General features: G+C 42.3%; 1 protein-coding gene and 1 long non-coding RNA gene across 2 annotated transcripts in view; one reads left to right on the top strand and one right to left on the bottom strand.

Annotated features, from left to right (window-relative positions):
• Positions 1-13014, bottom strand: part of LOC138355582 (uncharacterized) — a 30183-nt gene extending 17169 nt beyond the window's left edge. Inside the window, exons 1-2 of the long non-coding RNA XR_011223976.1 lie at positions 12803-13014; positions 8685-8716 (exon numbers count right to left, since the gene is read on the bottom strand). This is a non-coding gene — a long non-coding RNA (uncharacterized lncRNA). The remainder of the gene's footprint in view (positions 1-8684; positions 8717-12802) is intronic.
• Positions 13015-14017: 1003 nt separating this feature from the next.
• Positions 14018-20775, top strand: LOC138355688 (ring-infected erythrocyte surface antigen-like). Its single transcript, XM_069311012.1, has 3 exons — positions 14018-14051; positions 20270-20494; positions 20549-20775. The coding sequence occupies exons 1-3, from the start codon at positions 14018-14020 to the stop codon at positions 20773-20775; spliced, it is 486 nt and encodes a 161-aa protein (XP_069167113.1).
• The last annotated feature ends 304 nt before the right edge of the window (positions 20776-21079 follow it).

Here is a 21079-nt window from a genome sequence, read left to right as displayed (position 1 = left end):
TTTGATTGTCTATGGGGATTGCTCCCGGAAGTTAGTGAAGGGTGTGCTATATCGTTATTCAGGGTTTTATGGTGATGGAGAGGCTGATATGGATGGATGGAAAGCAGATTCAGGGTCTGGTGTGGTGGTTGTGCAAAGTGGGGTAAAGGGCGGAGATGGTGGTGATGCAGAAGGTGGCGGTTTAAGAGTCAGCTGCTTGGTTGTTTGAATTATGGTGGCGTAGTATCGGTGTTTCACATTGAATGTATACTGTCAGTGTGACGCCCGGAATCAAGATCTCTTGAGTGTGTTCTTCCGGTCCCCTCTCTCTCTTGATGCTCAATAGGTATAGGAACACAATGTTAGTGACTTGAACCGTTTACGATAGTTATCACAATTCTTTCAACTGGCCTTTCAGGTGTAGCACCAGTTGAAGAGAGGAGTGTTGTTTAAGAGTCTACCTAGTTCTGGGATGATTTTTATTGTTGGTGTTGAACTTTCTCTAAAGCAGAAACGGTTTACTGGAAATGAGGTCCCCTGTTTGGATACAATAGTTGAAATGAGCATCAGAGACTTAAACAGTTATAGAACTACTTACTTTTTCTTCATGTCAAAGGTGCTCTTGACTATTCCTAGGGTTTGGTTGGTTTTTAGTGACTAGTGGATTCTGACTCCAAGATCCTTGATTTAATCAATCTTCGGCAAGGAGGTACTATTGATGATTTAGTAGATTTTCGGGGGTCATTTTTATGCCCCAAATGCAAGGCCTTGCACTATTTCATATTAAAAAGAATTTTCCAGTCTTCCGATCATTTGTGGAGTTCACGTATATCTCTGTAAGGTTTTTGTAAGGCCTCAATTTAACTTTCAATTCCCTCATTTCTATAAGTCCAACCCATGATCCTCTTCAAATAGTAGTTGTCGTAACTATGCGGACCACCATATATATTGTATTAACACATTGGACAATTAGGTAAAAGAATTTGGTACAATTCACTTTATAGAGTCCAGAAAATAAGCTAAAATACAAATCTTAAATATTCCTAGGCCTAGTATATCACACATATATCTACTCAATTAGACCTCTTACAGCATGTGGCCTAGAATGGTTAGGTTAGACTACGTTTTGTTAGCAACACAAATACGAAACCTTTTTTTTTTGCTTATACAAATTTAGTAGTACCAAATTTTACTGTCTAACTGTCCAGTATGTCAAAATATGTACAATTATCCTCGTCGTTACTGTAAGTACTATCTAAACAGGTGGATGGGCTACATAAAACTTAAAAGTCATCTACAATTATGATAAAGTGGCTTGTAATATTCTCGTCTATGTGACTCATGAATATGAGAAAAGGGGTTCACCCCCAATAACCTTGCGGCACCCCACTCACTACATTCCTCCAGTTAGATATATTTCCATTTAACTCAAAGGCAGGGATAGATAGCTGAAAATATCGATTGATAGATAGGTGGATGGATAGATAGGTGAATAAATTGATGGATAGATAGATGGATATTGTGACGTTGTCCCACCCTACGTCTTTCCTATCCCGGCGTAAAGAGTCATATCTCTTCGACCCGCACGTTCTCTGATGCTCAGGGAACATTTTGGTGTATATAAAGGTATTCAAAGTATTCAAAGTTCAGCTCAATTCCAACGCAATGTCACACAAAATAATTAAATCAAAATGAAAATAAATTAAAATCTATGAAAATTCAATTTATCAATGAAATAGGAAACACTGAAATGGAATCGTAACATAATTGGTTTAGCATGTGTTGGTCTAATGTCCAACAGATGGAACTGTTTTTCAAAAACGCATGTTTTTTGCCTGTCTCAGGGGTGGCATCTATATAGAAGGTATATAAAAAGACGCGCCTTTTCGAATGCAACATTGTGTTCAAATTTCAAAGCAATCGGTAAAGAACTTTCGAAGATTACAGTGTGTGTTGCTCTTACATTCAACAGATGGCGCTGTTTAAAAAAAAAATAATGTTTTTTCCTGTCACAAGAAATATTGATATTGTATATTGTAGACATATAAAAAGATGCGCCTATTCGAATGCAATGTTGAGTCAAAATTTCAAAGCAATCGGTAGAGGTTTCGAAGATTTCCCTCACATGAAAAACACAGTTTTTCAGAAAACGCATGTTTTTTTAACGTCACAGACGTGACATCTATTTAGTATGTATATGAAAACGTACTCGGATGCAAATGGAACGTTGTGTGAAAATTTCAAAGCAATCGGTGAAGAACTTTCGGAGATTAGCGGTTATTTACAAACGAACATTTCCATTTATATTTATATAGATAATGATCTTGGGTCAGATTCGTTCAGAAGAGGACGAGGGCTATGATAACTATATATGCAGAACTTCAATATATTGGTTAACAGGACTGACAATACAGCATCATTTAAATCTATTTATAGTTACTAATCTTCCAGTTTAAATTAAATAGAAATCTCTAAATATTACAAGCAAAATGTTATGATCTAAGCTGAGGCATAACCTAAAGTGACAATATAACACCATGAAAACGTCAAGCCTAACATTAATACAAGTATAATGCAAGAGTTAATACCGCTAGGAATATGTCAAGCTCTCTCTTAATACATATATAATGTAAGTGATAGTATTACTAGGAAAATGTCAAGCTTAATCTTTATACAAAATTAAAGGTTTGGATACACAAACTAAAAACTCCACAAATTTTTAAAAGATTATCTTATGGTGGTGTTCTGTTCTACCTTTATTGTGTGCTGTTTTTCATTTATTGTGGGCTGTTCTCCATTTATTGTGCCTTTTTTCTGCATGTCTTGTGCATTGTTTTGCATATCTTGATACGTTCATGTCAGTTGGGCCATCTTGAGGTTGATAGTCGCTGGGAGATCACTGTGGAGTCAAGGTGTCAACTCGTCCAAGTGAGCTAAAGCATCTTAGGGTGTTTTCCCTGCACCGGTTCCAAGCACTCTTGATAGATGAAAATATTCTGGACGTGTGTAATGCTGGTTTTGTTAAGGAATGTTTCACAGCGCCTCTACTGGCTGATCTAACCACTTGGGCTGGACGGTATAGCGACGGTCTCGCGTCATGCGGGTCGGCGTTCGATTCCCGACCGTACAGGTGGATGGGCACCATTCCATTTCCCCCGCCCCATCCCAAATCCATATTCTGACCCAAGTGCTATATAGTCATAATAGCTTTGCACTGTCACCTGATAATTCCCTAATTCTATTGGCTGAAATCATTTCATAGATAATATGAAAATGCTCTTACATAAGGCTTCTATTGCGTGCCCTACTGCAGTATGCCCTTCTGCCCCTCTTCCAACGTACCCTTTGTTCCTCCTGACCTTAGTTTATGCACTCCTTGTGCACTTATGCACACCTTATGCACTTATGCACCTATGCACACAGCCAACAACACAACACTTGTTGCCCCTGCGACACTCCTGGTCATAATGACACTCATCGTGGTATTGAGTGCAGACCCTTCCGAACGAGTTGGGATCCGGACAGCTTTTCCTGTGGGAAGTTTTTATTGGAAGATGGAAATGGAAGAAAATGGGTTATGGAAACTGATAATTAGGTTGCATTAAATTAATACTTAATCGAGCGAATAAGTGAAATGCGTTTAATGATTTTTTTCTCAAGCGTTGCCATCTCCAATATAGAACATTCACTGCTGGAAGATTTGGCAAGGAAATCAAGTTATTACAAGGACTTGTGATCGTTGAATTCTTTCAAGTTTAGGTCAGACATACATATGAATGTATTTGGGAGGATATAAATAGGATATGCCTGGAAATAGTCGTCACTTGGACTATTTACTGTGGTGGACTGTATACTCCTCCTGAGGTTGATAGGCCATAAGACCAAAACTATACTCGCTAGTTCATCAGGAAGCTATTGTGGTGACCTTGCGGGATTATGTGGGTAAAGTTAATATTTCAGTAATTTATCTTACCTTTAATGGACTGAATAAACGGTTTGTTATGTGTTCCACTCACCTCCACAGGGTTTTAATTTATTAGTGTCATATATTATTAATTTAGAATTAGTCCATTCAGTACAGAATTGTTTAATTAAACCTAAACTTAAGTATTTTGTCTGCTCAGTTGACCGAAGATAACTCTAATGTTATTTAACGTTTTAAGGATCAGCATTTTTCCATTGACTCCTACGTCCTGTATGTATGATTGTTACTGAATGGGTTAAATATTATTTGTGAATTAATAATTACTTGATTATGGTTTAGTTCATGTAAATTACTAAAATAATAGTTAGAACGAGACTATCTGAGCTACAAGTGTGTGACGCCCCCGGGGTGGTGAAGCGAGTCACCCACGATGGTTACTGTCGGCTGGTGTGGCACTCTGGAACGTGCCAATAACCTCGGACACCACCTGCCACCAGTTGTAACATTATGCTCACAATATTAATGTGTGATTACTTGTGTGTTGTAACACTAAAAACATAGTGTTTAATAAAGAGGTGAAACACACTGGTGTGTTGTATTCATGTATTATAACCAGCCCAACCTCTCCCTTACTCCCAGGATGTACTAACTGCCCAGATGATATAGAACCAAAAGAGCTAGAGGACTTAATGTTTGAACGAGGGTCAGAGAGGAACTGTTTCCGTCCTGGACGTGTAGAACGACTGTAAACTAACAAGCTGAGCTATAGTTACAGTGTAAAATCATCCACAATTTAAGCTTCAGTTCACCCCGTGAACAACGATGAACAATGAACAATGGCATCGAACCATCCTCATTTACCCACCTCCAGCGGGAGAGAGAAGAGTTTCATGTTTTATAATTAATCGAATCACAAAGCCGCTCCTTTGGTGAGCACACTCACGTAGACACTCACGGGGCCAAAGTACAAAACAGGCACACATGAGGGCAAAGTACTCACATGACGCTCGCTGGAACCAAGTACTAACTAGAAACTCACGGAGACAAAGTACCAACCAAGGCACTCAGGGGGGCAAAGTACTCATCTGGCACTCAAGGGGACTAAGTACCAGCCAGGCACTTATGGGGGGGGGCAAAGTACTCACCTGGCACTCACTGGAAGAAAGTACCAAACCAGGCATTCATGCGTACATAATACAAATCAGGCACTCATGGTGGCAAAGTACAAACCTGGCGCTCATTGGGGTAAATTCCCAACAAGGCACTATCGGGAGCAAAGTATCAAGGTACTCACGGGAGGAAAGTATCAAGGTACTCACGGGAGGAAAGTATCAAGGTACTCACGGGAGGAAAGTATCAAGGTACTCACGGGAGGAAAGTGTCAAGGTACTCACGGGAGGAAAGTATCAAGGTACTCACGGGAGGAAAGTAACAAGGTACTCACGGGAGCAAAGTATCAAGGTACTCACGGGAGGAAAGTGTCAAGGTACTCACGGGAGGAAAGTATCGAGGTACTCACGGGAGGAAAGTATCAAGGTACTCACGGGAGGAAAGTATCAAGGTACTCACGGGAGGAAAGTATCAAGGTACTCACGGGAGCAAAGTATCAAGGTACTCACGGGAGGAAAGTATCAAGGTACTCACGGGAGGAAAGTATCAAGGTACTCACGGGAGCACAGTATCAAGGTACTCACGGGAGGAAAGTATCGAGGTACTCACGGGAGGAAAGTATCAAGGTACTCACGGGAGCAAACTACAAACCTGGCACTCACAGGGGTAAATTACCAACCAAACACTCAAGGGGTCATACAAAGGAACAAAGTACCACCAACAAGACACTCATGGGAAGTCTAACTAATACAAAGTGCCAACTAGACACTCAAGGGATCACGCAAAAGGATAAAGGGTCGACCAGACACTCAAGGGCTCACACACGAGAACAAAGTAAGAAACAGACACGCAAGGAGTAACACAATTGGACAAAGTACGACCAGACCCTCAAGGGGCTCGCACACAGGAACAAAGTACCAACCAAACACTCAAGTGGTAACACACACGGTTAAGAGACTACATTACAGGCACCATGAAGATGGGAGGACCAAGAGTAGTATTAGCAGTGATATATAGCCCTCCACCAAACAACAGAAGACCCAGGCAAGAGTATGACAGAAACAACATGGCAGTCAACACTATAACTGAGAGAGCATCCACTGCTGCCTGTAGAAATAGCTCCCATTTTCTCGTCATGGTGGACTTCAATCATGGAAGGGTAGACTGGGGAAACAAAGAACCACATGGGGATGAGGAAACATGGAGAGCTAAACTGTTGGAAGTGGTGACAAGAGGCGTTTTAAGTCAGCATGTCAGGGGACCCACAAGAATGAGAGGCAACGATGAACCAGCGAGACTCGAGCTAGTCTTCACTCTGAATGTCTCCGACATAAGGAAATCGGTTTCAAAGCCCCCGTGGGAATGAACGATCACTGTGTAATGTTGTTTGAGTATTTGATCGAAGAAGGGTTAATGTACCCAAGGAAGGGCCCAGAAAACAAAAGAATGGCATTCCGAAAGGGCAACTAAGATGAGATAATTCCTAACAGATATAACTTGAGAAACATATCTTAGAGGAAAGACGGCCCAAGGCATGATGGACTACATCACACAAAAGTGTAAGTAGGCAACAGACAAGTCGTCCCAATCCAAAAGCAAAGAAATGAAATGCAGACGAGAAACTCATGGTTTAATCAGAGGTGTAAGCTAGCAAAGCAACTAAGTACAAGTGCGTGGAGAAACTGTATAAATAATAGGACACTAGTGAGCATTGAAAGATACCAGAGCGCCATGAATGAATACGTCAGGTGAGAAGAGAGGCAGAAAAACAATATGAAAATGACATAGCAACAAGGCAAAGACTCAACTTAAATTGCTGCACAGCCCATCAGTAGAAAAACATCAGTGAATGAACAGGTAATAAAACTGAGGATAGGGGTAGACAAATTGATTACAAATGACAAGAAAGAGTGCGAGGAACTCAATAAGAATTCCAGGAGATTTTCACAGTAGAGCAAGGGGACGTCCTAGAGATAAGAGAGGGAATATCTAACCAAACACCACTAGATTAGTTTATGATTACCAGTGGGAAGATGAGGAAGCATCTGCTAGAGTTGGAAGTGACAAAGGCTTAGCTATAGGCCCGGATGGAATCTCACCCGGATGAAACATCTAGAGCAGACGAACTTTGTATAACAACATCAGCATGGGTTCAGGAATGGCAGATCGTGCCTTACAGGATTGATTGAATTGTATTACCAGACAACTAAAATCAGGCAAGAAAGAGAGGGGTGGGCAGATTGCATATGTTTGGATTGCCAGAAAGCCTTTGACAGAGTACCCTATAAGAGACCTGTGCACAATCTGGAGATGCAGGAAGGATGAAAGGAAAGGTACTCCACTGGATAGGGGAGAACCTAAGCAACAGAAGACAGCTAGCCACTGTGAGGGATCAGGTCTCGGAGTAGCGTGGGGTCACCAGTGGAGTCCTTTAGGGATCAGTTCTTGGACCTATACAGTTCCTGAAATAGGTAAATGATCTTCCAGAGGGAATAGACTCGTTCTTCTCAATGTTTGTTGATGACGAAAAAATTATGAGGAGGATTAAGACAGGATGATAGTAGGAGGCTACAAGATGACCTAAACAAACTGAAGGAATGGTCCAACAAATGGCTACTACCGTTCAACCCAAGTAAATGTAAGGTAATGAAACTAGGCAGAGGAAATAGGAGGCCAGACACTGGATACCGAATTGGAGATGAAGTCCTTCACGAAATGGAAAGAGAGAAAGAGCTAGGAGTTGATATCACGCCAAGCCTGTCACCTGTAGACCACATCAAAAGAATAACATCGGCGGCGTATGCGAAGCTGGCTAACATCAGAACCTCCTTCGGAAATCTGAGTAAGGAATCATTCAGAACTTTGTATACCACGTATGTAAGGATAAGCATCTCAAATCCTGGAGTATGCGGCCCCAGCATGGAGCCCGAACGTTTTCAAGCACAAGACGAAGCAAGAAAATGTTCAGAGGTATGCCACTAGGCTAGTCCCAGAACTAAGAGGCATGAGTGACGAGGAAAGGCTGAGTGAACTGCACCTCACGTCGCTGAAAGAGAGAAGAACTCGGAAAGACATGATCACCAAATACAAAATTCTCAATGGAATTGACAGGGTACAAGGATGAATTATTTAACACGGGTTGTACATGCACAAGAGGACACAGGTGGGAGCTGAGTACCCAAAAGAGTCACAAAGACATTAGAAAAAAACTTTTTTAGTGTCAGAGTTGTTAGTAAATGGAAAGCACTAGGAAACAATGTGGTGGAGGCTGACTCCATACACAGTTTCAAATGTAGATATGATAGAGCCCAGTAGGCTCAGGAATATGTACACCAGTTGATTGATGGTTGAGAGGCGGGACCAAAGAGCCAAAGCTTAACCCCCGCAAGCACAACTAGGTGAGTACACGAGAACAACGTACCAAACAGAAACTCAAGGATCACTAACACGGACAACGTGCCAATCAGACACTCAAGGAACACTAACAAGGGCAACATACCAACCAGACACTCAAGGATCACTAACACGGACCACGTGCCAATCAGACACTCAAGGAACACTAACAAGGGGAACATACCAACCAGTCACTCAATGATCATTGAAAAGGACTACGTACCAACCAGACACTCAAGGATCACTAACAAGAACAACATACAAACAGTGTACTTACCCAGGGTGAGCGGTTTTTCCCACAACAACAATCTGATAAAACAACAAAACATTTAATATTAATTAATATGTCTCGTATAACTGCAAGTAATTTCAGATGATTTTATAACTTTAACATTTGTTAATTGTTTTCAAAGTCCATCTGGTCATACTTACCCAGTCTCTCTCCCAAAGTCTTGTCCAACCTCTAGTCCAGTCTCTCGCCCAGTGTATTGTCCAACCTCTAGTCCAGTCTCTCACCCAATGTCTTGTCCAACCTCTAGTCCAATCTCTCACCCAATGTCTTCTCCAACCTCTAGTCCAGTCTCTCTCCCAATGTCTTGTCCAACCACTGACTTAGTCTCTTGCTGAATCTCTTGTCCAATCTTTTGCACAATCTTTTGTATAACCTTTTACATGGTCATTTGCATAACCTTTTCCCTCACTTTCTTGTCCCCTTTCATACCTAATCTCTTGAATAATCTTTTCCGTAATCTCTGGCTCAACCTCCTGCTCAATTTGTTGTCACTCTTTTGTTCATTCTATTACTCAATCTGTTGGCTCAGTCTCTTGCAAAATTTTATACCCAGTGTCTTGCTCAATCACTTGCCAATAAATTTCTTAATCTCTAGCTCAGTCTCTCAACTAATTTCTTGCTCATTTGCATAATCCAATCTCTTGTTCAATCGGGTAATCAATCTCTTCCACGATAACTTCAACCAATCTCCTGCTCAATCTGATGATCAATCTCCTGGCCAATCTTTGGCTCAATCTCTTGCATATTTTTTTTGCTTTCTCAGTGGTATAGTGCTGTACCACTGAACTATCACACCACAAATTTGAGTATTGTTCGACTGAACCATCACTCCACAATGGTTGGCTGCTGTACCACTGAACCACCACTCCACAATAGTTGGCTGCTGTACCAATGAACCATCACTCCACAATGGTTGGCTGCTGTACCAATGAACCACCACTCCACAATGGTTGGCTGCTGTACCAATGAACCACCACTCCACAGTGGTTGATTGCTGTACCACTGAACCATCACTCCACAATGGTTGGCTGCTGTACCATTGAACCACCACTCCACAATGGTTGGCTGCTGTACCAATGAACCATCACTCCACAATGGTTGGCTGCTGTACCAATGAACCACCACTCCACAATGGTTGGCTGCTGTACCAATGAACCATCACTCCACAATGGTTGGCTGCTGTACCACTGAACCACCACTCCACAATGGTTGGCTGCTGTACCACTGAACCATCAATCCACAATGGTTGGCTGCTGTACCACTGAACCATCACTCCACAATGGTTGGCTGCTGTACCAATGAACCATCACTCCACAATGGTTGGCTGCTGTACCACTGAACCATCAATCCACAATGGTTGGCTGCTGTACCAATGAACCACCACTCCACAATGGTTGGGTGCTGTACCACTGAACCATCAATCCACAATGGTTGGCTGCTGTACCAATGAACCACCACTCCACAATGGTGACTCCTGTACCAATGAACCACCACTCCACAATGGTTGACTGCTGTACCAATGAACCACCACTCCACAATGGTTGGCTGCTGTACCAATGAGTCATCACCCAACAATGGTTGACTGCTGTACCACTGATCCTTCGCTCCAGAGAGCTGACTGCTGTACCATTCAACTCTTTCAATCTGTCGTCACAGAAAGAGTATTGGATGCACTGCCACACAGGATAGGTGTGGGAAAGCCTAGCTCTAAATATTAATAATAATCAATTTTAATTGAATACAACGATAGCTTCGAAGGACCACCTCTTTTTATACAAAAAAGAGGAAAAATAAATAAAGGAATCTGAAAATATAATCCAGGAATCAGTGTCCTAAGGATCTAGATTAATTCAATAAAATATTAAGAGAGCATTAAATGAACTGTAGTTATAATTAATTAAAGAGCTACCTTAACACATAAATCTGCGAGGTTACATACTAAAAGATAAATATATCCCTAGTATTATTCCGACGCTGGTAATTCGTCAGAATAATTATTGAATATTAGTTAAGTAAATAGTTGCATGAATTAATAAATGCAGATTTCTATCAGAGCTTTTCTTCACTGTCGAGGGTAATTATGAAATTACCTCTCCAAAGTTCATTACCATTCACAATGCAATTTATGGTTCAATACCATAAATAAAAATGTGAAAATGAACTTTGGAGAGTTAATTTTTCAATTACCCTTGACAGTGAAGAAAAACGTAAGATATATTGAGAAGATTTGTCTTAGAATCATTAATCTTACCCTTTCGGTAATATTTAACAACATATCTTTACAAGAAAGACTGCTACCAAAATATACTAATATGTATATATATATATATATATATATATATATATATATATATATATATATATATATATATATATATATATATATATATATATATATATATATATATATATAACATTAACAATTGTGTAACTAGCTTCAAAAGATTGCCACTTGCTTAGCTAAATGAACTATGGTGTTCAGTTCCTGAACCCATTATATTCCTCTGTAACCCTTTCCTTTATAGGGAAAGGATAGGGGATCTATAACCACTTAAAGGAAATGGGTATGGATCCCCTCAAAAGAATGGTTTTAGAAACCACTGCCACTCACATGATTGGTATGGAATTCAGTACTGTTCGCAGGACGGGTATGGGATTCTCTACTGCTCGCAGGATAGGTATAGGGTTCACTACCGCTCGCAGGATGGGTATGGGGTTCACTACCGCTCGCAGGATGGGTATGGGGTTCATTACTGCACGCAGGATGAGTATGAGGTTCATTAATGCACGCAGGACGAGTATGGGGTTCTCTACTGCTCGCAGGATAGGTATGGGGTTCACTACCGCTCGCAGGATGGGTATGGGGTTCATTACTGCACGCAGGATGAGTATGAGGTTCATTAATGCACGCAGGACGAGTATGGGGTTCTCTACTGCTCGCAGGATAGGTGTAGGGTTCACTACCGCTCGCAGGATGGGTATGGGGTTCTCTGTCGGTCGCAGGATTGGTATAGATTCACTACCGCTCGTAGGATGGGTATGGGAGTTCACTACCACTCGTAGGATGGGTATAGGGTTCACTACCACTCGCAGGATGGGTATAGGGTTCTCTGCCGGTCGTAGGAGTGGTATAGATTCACTACCGGTCGCAGGATGGGTATGGGGCTCACTACCGCTCGCAAGAAGATTATTGGATACAATACAATACACAGGAAGGGGATAGTGTCTAATACTACTCACAGAATTGGCATGGGGTTCACTACCGCTCACAGAATGGGTTGACCAAGCCACACACTAGAAGGTGAAGGAGCGACATTTCGGTCCGTGCTGGACCATTTTCAAGTCATTCTCAAGTCATCTACATATTTCAGCCACGTTATTATGACTCCTCATCTCCACAGAATGGTATTGGATGCATAATAAAAGACTCATAGGATGCATAAGTCAACAAACACTATTAAATTATATTGATTGATTCTTTCATTATTATGTACCCCCATACCAATCCCGTGGGCAGTGGTGGAAAGGGTTACAGAGGTACATAATGGGTTCAGGAACTGAACACCATAGTTCATTTAGCTAAGCAAGTGACAATCTTTTGAAGCTAGTTACACAATTGCTAATGTTATATATACGTGTACATATATATTCAGTCATTTACACAAATACATATACACATCGATAACCGTTTTTATATCACAAGTGATTCAACAAGAGGCTCACAACAGTCACTATACAAGGCACTTTACATATATGGTGAGTCACACAGTTACAAGTCTTACTCTACACCCACCCAACTGGCCGACAGCTTTACAGTTATGTGAAGGCTGCACTTACAGAAAACAAATTTTGGATACTTAGCTAAGATTCCCAGCAGTTCATTATTGTGAATAAAGTACATACACATTTCTTGCACTCCACTGATGGTGGAGTCCAAGAAATGCAAACTCTCAAGAAATGCAACACTGCATTTCTCGAATTTTTAACATTCCTTTATACTTATACTTATTATAATACTTATTATACCATTATTATTAAATCATATTGTGATTGAATACTGACCTTGTCCCACAGGAACCAAGGTATTAAAAAGCTCCACTCACCGTCAGCAACAGAGCTGAGAGCAGCAAGAACTTCATCGTGACTTCTGCTGGAGAGGTGAAGGTGTTGACGACTGCTTGAGAGGAGGTGATACTGACCAAGACCTGTGGCAGGTGAATGGTTCAGTAGGTGTTGCTGGCGGGACACGTGTGGCTGGTGTGGGGTTCCCCGGGCGCTTAAGGATATATTGAGAGATGTTCCCCAAGGAGAGCGCTGGCACCTCTCACAGTTTCCTGGGTCCTCGCTGCGTAAAAACTGAAGCTGTGTTGTCAAGCCGGAGCCGCAGCTAACCAGTCCTGGACGACGAATATTATGACTCGTTTCCTTAACACATTGGTCGACCTGGCAACCTCTGGGTTCCTGAAACACTGCTGAGTCTCTCCAGAACGTGTTCCTCTTTCCCAACACTGATTACCTCACACTGCATACCTAACTTTGTTTATATAGCAGTCTTACCCTAACAGTGCTTATAGCAGTGTTACCCTAACAGTGCTTATAGCAGTGTTACCTAACAGTGCTTATAGCAGTGTTACCCTAACAGTGCCTATAGCAGTGTTACCCTAACAGTGCTTATAGCAGTGTTACCCTAACAGTGCTTATAGCAGTGTTACCCTAACAGTGCATATAGCAGTGTTACCCTAACAGTGCTTATAGCAGTGATACCCTAACAGTGCTTATAGCAGTGATACCCTAACAGTGCTTATAGCAGTGTTACCTAACAGTGCTAAAAGCAGTGTTACCCTAACAGTGCTTATAGCAGTGTTACCCTAACAGTGCTTATAGCAGTGTTACCCTAACAGTGCTTATAGCATTCTTTGTATGATAGTGCTTATATATCAGTGTTAGCCTAACATTGTCCATTTTGCTGTACTCACCTAGTTGTGCTTGCGGGGGTTGAGCTTTGGCTCTTTCGTCCCGGCTATCAACTGTCTATCAACTGATGTACAGGTTTCTGAGCCTACTGGGCTCTGCCATATATACAATTGTATGTGTACAATTGTATTATACTGTATATGGAGTCAGCCTCCGCCACATCACTGCCTAATGCATTCAATTTGTTAACTACTCTGATACTGAAAAAGTTCTTTCTAATGTCTCTGTGGCTCATTTGGGTACTCAGCTTCCACCTGTGTCCCCTTGTTCGTGTACCGCCCGTGCTAAAGAGTTTATCTTTGTCCACACTGACAATTCCCCTGAGAATTTTTTAATAGACTATCATGTCTCCGTCTTACTATTACGTCTTCCAGGGACGTGAGTTTCAGCTCCTCTAGCCTTTCCTCGTAGCTCATACCTCTCAGTTCCGGGACCAGTCTGGTGGCATACCGCTGAATCTTCTCTAACTTTGTATTGTGTTTAACTAGGTATGGACTCCAGGCTGGAGCTGCATATTCCAGGATATATATGGCATAAGTGGTATACAGGGGCCTGAACGATTCCTAACATAAGTTTCTAAAGCCATTTCTTATGTTGGCCAGTCTAGCATGTGCCGCTGAGGATATCCTTTTGATGTGAGCCTCTGAGGACAGGTTCGGTGGGATATCAACCCCCAGATCCTTCTCCCTATTTGACTCTTGTAGGATTTCACCTCCCTGATGGTACCTTGTGTTCAGCCTTCTGCTCCCTTCACCTAATTTCATTACCTTGCACTTTCCTGAGTTGAACTTTAATAGCCATTTTCTAGACCACTTCTCTAGGCTGTCCAGGTCCTCCTGTAGTCTCTGTCTATCATCATCTGTCTTGATTCTTTTCATAATTTTTGCTTCCTCAGCAAACATTGAGAAGACTGAGTCTATACCCTTTGCAAGATTGTTTACATATATTAGAAACAGGATGGGTCCAAGTATAGATCCCCCCCCCTCACAGTTACTCGTTGTTTCCTGTTGCTTAGATACTCCCTTATCCACTGGAGCACCTTCCATTTTACTTCTGCCTGTTGCTCCAACTTTCGTAACAGCCTTTTATGGGGTACTGTGTCAAAAGCTTTCTGACAGTTTAAGAAAATGCAGTCTGCCCACCCTTTTCTTTCTTGCCTAATTTTTGTTGTTTGGTCATAGAATTCTATTAACCCAGTGAGGCACGATTTACCATTTCTGAACCCATGCTGGTGGTACATTACAAAGTTATTTCCCTCCTGATGTTCTACGAGCGTTTTCCTCACGATCTTCTCCACCACCTTGCATGGTAAACAGGTTGGGAAAGCTGGCCTGTAATTCAGTGCCTCTTGCCTGTCACCCTTTTTGTATGTTGGGACTACATTAGCTCTCTTCCAGCTTTCCGGTAGGTCTCCTGTTTATAGTGACTTGTTATACACCATAGAGAGTGGCACGCTTAGGACTTCTGCACCTTCTTTTAGTATCCACGGTGAGATTCTGTCAGGCCCAACAGCCTCTGTCACATTCAGCTCCAACAGATTCCTTTTGACCTCATCACTATTGAGGTCAAAATCCTCCAAGGCTGCTTGGTTTCCTCCTCCTCCACATTTAGCGCATTGGCTTCTCCTTGTTCTTTTGTGAAGACCTCCTGGAATCTTTTGTTGAGTTCTTCACACATCTCCTTGTCATTCTCTGTGTATCTATTCTCCCCTTTTCTCAGTTTCCTCACTTGTTCCTTCACCGCTGTTTTCCTCCTGATGTGGCTGTGGAGCCGCTTTGGTCGGGTCTTAGCTTTACTCGCGTAGTCATTTTCATACTGTCTCTCTACTTCTCTCTCTCACTCTGAGGTACTTATTTCTTGCCCTCTGGTATCTCTCCCTGCTCTCTGGTGTTCTGTTATTCCTGTAATTTCTCCATTTTCTTTTACTCACTTGCTTCGCTACCTAACATTCCTGGTTGAACCATGGATTCTTCTGTTGCTCCTAGCTTTTCTCCTTTTAGACCGGGATAAATCTATCTGCAGCTTCCTGGTATTTCTGTATGACATAGTCCATCATATCCTGTATATTCTTCTCTCTGAGTTCTGTTTTCCATGATATTCCCCCTTAGGAAGTTCCTCATCTTCATATTTTCCTCTTCAGTAATACAGTCTTTTCCCTTCCGATCCCATCCTTGGATAGGATATCCGCCTCCACCAGATACTCAAATGTCAATATACTGTGGTCACTCATTTCTATGGGGGCTACAAATTTGACTTCTCTTATTTCTGACTTATTCAAGGTGAATATAAATTCGAATGTAGCTGGTTTGCCATTGCCTCTCATTCTAGTGGGTTCCCTGACATGCTGGCTCAGAAAGTTCTTTGTTGCTACTTCCAAGAGTATAGCTCTCCATGTTTTGCACCTCATGTGGGTCCTTATTCTTTCAGTCTATCTTTCCATGGTTGAAATTGTTCATGATTAAGACTCTGGAGCCATTCCTGCAGGCAACTGAAGCTGCTCTCTCTATTATATTATTGGTTGCCATGCTGTTCCTATCACACAACATCATCAACAACATCATATGTCTGGGTCTTCTGTCATTTAATGGAAGGTTGTAAATGACTGCCACTATTATCCTCGGTCTACCCATTGTCATAGTTCCTGTTATGTAATCTCTGAAACCGTCAGAGCCCGGAATTTCCATCTCATCAAAGCTCCAGTCCTTCCTTATCAGCTGGGCCACTCCTCCACCTCCTCTCCCTTCCCTAACTTTCCTTACTATATAGTAGTCCTTTGGAAACAGAGCATCTTTTATGACTCCTGACAATTTTGTTTCCATGAATCCTATTGCATCTGGGTTTTTTCCTGCACCCTTTCCGTCAGTTCACTTGCTTTATTGGTAATCCAATCGATGTTTGAGTACATTACCTTGAAGCTTACTTTCCTATATCCATTTTCACCCTCCCTCCCTATAAGTGTAGGAAGTTGATCCACGGGCATTTCTACTTGGGTAGGGTCCTCCTCCTCCTGTAGAGAAGTTGCCAGTGGTTCAGGAGGAGGTGAGGTGGAAAACAAAAGGCTTAAGTCTTGCCTTGGTCTGTTTGGGACAGGAAGAAGTCGTGAGGGGGAGGGGAAAAGTAGTACTTGGGGTTGGGGGGCAGGGATTGCTTGAGGTGAGGGCCTGCCCTCCTATGGAGTAGTTAACAGGGGTTTGGGGGGAGGCGGGGTGGGGGATGGAGGGCCTAATTCTTGCCAGGGCCTGCTTGTGGCAGGAGGAAGACCAGGGGATGGGAAGGTATAGGATACTCGGGGTAAGGAGGAGAGGGAGGATTTGGGTGATATGTGTGTACTCACCTATTTGTGCTTATGGGGGTTGATCTCTGGCTATTTGGTCCTGCCTCTCAACTGTCAATCAACTGTGTATAGGTTCCTGAGCCTACTGGGCTCTATTATATTGACACTTAAAACTGAATATGAAGGCTGCCTCCACCACATCACTTCCTAATGCGTTCCATTTGTCAACCACTCTGACACTAAAAAAGTTCTTTCTAATATCTCTGTGGCTCATTTGGGCCATCAGTTTCCACCTTAGTCCCCTAGTGCGTGTGCTTGTGTTAAATAGCATGTTCTTATCTACCCTATTAATTCCTTTGAGAATCTTGTACGTGGTGATCATATCCCCCTAACCCTTCTGTCTTCCAGCGACGTGAGGTTTAATTCCTGTAGTCTCTCCTCATAGCTCATACCTCTCAGCTCGGGTACTAGTCTGGTGGCAAACCTTTGAACCTTCTTCAGTTTAGTCTTATGCTTGACTAAATATGGACTCCATGTTGGAGCTGCATACTCCGGGATTGGTCTGACATATGTGGTTGTTACGACCCTGGGTTCCTTAGTTGGAAACCAGAGGTCAAAGTGAACTCTAAATAATTACTATACATTCATAGAATTGGATCATGTGAGAAGGATATTTAATTACAATAACATTTATATTATGGCTCCTTAAAACTGGGGGTATGCCTTATTCCCGTCGCCCTTGCCAAACGTAAGATGAATCTTGTTTCTCACAGAACATTCAGACTCTGAGCTCGTTGTTGATTAAATATAATAATGAACTAGTTATCAGCTATTCTTAGAACAAATAAAGTAACTAGTAACGAAGGCCGGTGAAGACTTGTATTGTTTGAAGCTGCACGATCAACTAGGTAGCTTCCCGGCAACAACACCATGAGAGAGCTCAAGGACTAAGTGCTGGTTCCTCCTCCTCTGGCCTAGCTGTGCTTGTGGCAACATCTTTCCTTTGTGGCTCTGTCTCCATTCTCTTCCTCCCTCTCACTTTCCCTTACCTTAGTCTACAGTGATTCTCTAAGGTAAGTATAACCCTGTGTAACCGGTCTCTGGCAAAAGTTGTAGTTATTGAGTATTCTAAGCCAGTGTTTTGGGCATCCCTAAGTGTATTGTGTTGTGACTAGGGTACCACGTGGGGCTTAGCTACCCCAGGCTGCTTCAAGCCTTTCATGTGCCTATATTCAAGTAGACTTTACCCTAGTTTTGCCCAAGTGTAAGCCTTGTATCCTGCCTATGTGGACCAAGGTAGTTAACGTAAGATAGTGTGGTAAAGTGTTGTTATTATAGTAATGTATATGGGGGGTTGTTAGAGGGTTTAATAAATAAGTTACTTTCTGAGGTGTATCCATTAATCCTGTTGAATTGGTGTAGATGATTGTATACTAGACAACAGACCTGTAGTCTAAAGCCTTGAAGCATTAGCAGGAACCTATGTTCCTTGGGGGCCGGGCCTATCTACCCCACTGTTTTTGTTACATCTTGATTCTAGCTATTGGCCCTCTCAGTAATACCTCATACCCCCCATAACAAGTAACTTTTTCATAACAGTGGTATACAAAGTTATGAATGATTCCTTATACAAGTTTCTTAATGCCGTTCATATGTTGGCCAACCTGGAATATGCCGCTGATGTTATCCTCTTTATACGCACTTCTGCAGGGGGACAGGTCTGGCGTGATATCAACCCCCAAGTCTTTCTTTCTCTCTCTCTCTCTCTGACTCTTTGAAGAATTTCATCTCCCAAATGATACCTTGTATCTGGCCTCCTGCTTCTTACAACTATCTTTTTTACATTACATTTGTTTGGGTTAAATTCTAACAACCAAATATTCAACCATTCATTCAGTTTGTCTAGGTCTTCTTGAAGCCTCAAGCATTCCTCCTCTGTCCTTCTCTTCCTTCTCATAATTTTGGCATCGTCAGCAAACATTGAGAGGAAGGAGTCTATACCCTCCAGGAGATCATTTAAGTATATCAGAAACAGGATTGGGCCGAGTACAGAGCCCTCTAGGACCCCACTGGTGACTTCACGCCAAACTGAGGTCTCACCCCTCACTTTAACTGTCTGTTTCCTTTTGCCTAGGTACTCCCTTATCCACTGAATCACCTTACCAGTCACTCCTGCTTCTCTCTGAAAACTTATGTACCAGTCTCTTATGGGGTACTGTGTCAAAAGTTTTCCGACAGTCCAAGAAAATGCAGTCCCCCCATCCTTCTCTTTCTTGCTTAATCTTTGTCACCTGGTCGTAGAATTATATTAAGCCAATAAGGCAAGATTTACCTTCCCTGAACCCATGTTGGCGATTTGTCACGAAGTCCCTTCTCTCCAGATGTGTTACTAGGTTTTTTCTCATGATCTTCTCCATCACCTTGCATGGTATAGAAGTCAAGGACACTGGCCTGTAGTCTGTCACCTTTTTTATATATTGGGACCAAATTAGCCGTCTTCCATATTTCTGGTAGGTCTCCCGTCTCCAGTGACTCCAGTATGGAGAGTGGCAAGCAAAGTGTGTGTGTGTGTGTGTCTGTATTCATCTAGTTGTGTTTGCGGGGGTTGAGCTCTGCTCTTTCGGCCCGCCTCTCAACTGTCAATCAACTGTTACTAACTACTTTTTTTTCCTACAACACACACACACACACACACACCAGGAAGCAGCCCGTGACAGCTGACTAACTCCCAGGTACCTATTTTCTGCTAGGTAACAGGCGCATTAGGGTGAAAGAAGCACTGCCCATTGTTTCTCGCCGGCGCCCGGGATCGAACCCGGTACCACAGGATCACATGTCCAGCGTGCTGTCCGCTCGGCCACTGGCCCGTGTGTGTGTGTGTGTGTGGAAAAAAGCTAGTTAGTAGTTAGTAATAGTTGATTGATTGACAGTTGAGAGGCGAGCCGAAAGAGCAGAGCTTCACCCCTGCAAGCACAATTAGGTGAATGCAACTAGGTGTATACAATAGACAGAAATACAGATATTCCATCATTTAGAGATATATACAATGCTTCGCTGATGTATAATTGATGTCTATTGTCTATATCTGTCGTCTGTGTTTCTCAGATAACGTAAAGAAACACAACACAGATAACCAAGAGGAACCCTGCACAGATAACCAAGAGGAACGCAGCATAAATATCCAAGAGAAACACAGCACAGATAACCAAGAGGAACGGCACAGATAACAAGACGAACAGCACAAAAAAAAGGAACACAACATAGATAACCAAGAGAAACACAGCACATATAACCAAGTAGAACACGGCACACACAAAATAAGAGGAACACAACACAGAGAACCAAGAGGAACACAGCACAGCTAACCATGAGGAACACAGCACAGATAACCAAGAGGAACACAGCACAGATAACCAAGAGGAACACAGCACAGATAACCAAGAAGAACACAGTACAGATAACCAGGAGGAACACAGTGCAGATAACCAGGAGGAACACAGTGCAGATAACCAAGAGGAACACAGCGCAGATAACCAAGAGGAACACAGTGCAGATAACCAACAGGAACACAGCACAGATAACCAAGTGGAACACAGCACAGATAACCAAGAGGAACACAGCACAGATAACCAAGAGGAACACAGCACAGATAACCAAGAGGAACACAGTACAGATAACCAGGAGGAACACAGTGCAGATAACCAAGAGGAACACAGTGCAGATAACCAAGAGGAACACAGTGCAGATAACCAAGAGGAACACAGTGCAGATAACCAAGAGGAACACAGCGCAGATAACCAACAGGAACACAGTGCAGATAACCAATAGGAACACAGCGCAGATAACCAAGAGGAACACAGTGCAGATAACCAACAGGAACACAGCAGAGATAACCAAGTGGAACACAGCACAGATAACCAAGAGGAACATTGAGAATAACCAAGTGAGAATGCTGGGAATGAAAATGTTAGGGAGGGAGAATTTTAGGAAAGAGAACGTTAGGAAAGAGAATGCTAGGAAGTGAGAATGTTGGGGAGTGAGAATGTTCGGGAGAGAGAATGCCAGGAAAGAGAATGTTAGGGAATGAGAATATTGAGAAGAGAGAATGTTATGTAGTGAGAATATTAGTGTG

The sequence above is a fragment of the Procambarus clarkii genome, chromosome 68, assembly GCF_040958095.1.
Source record: "Procambarus clarkii isolate CNS0578487 chromosome 68, FALCON_Pclarkii_2.0, whole genome shotgun sequence".
Lineage (NCBI taxonomy): Eukaryota > Metazoa > Arthropoda > Malacostraca > Decapoda > Cambaridae > Procambarus > Procambarus clarkii.
The sequence above is the reverse complement of the archived record's forward strand: the minus strand, read 5'-3'. Positions and strand labels throughout refer to the sequence as shown.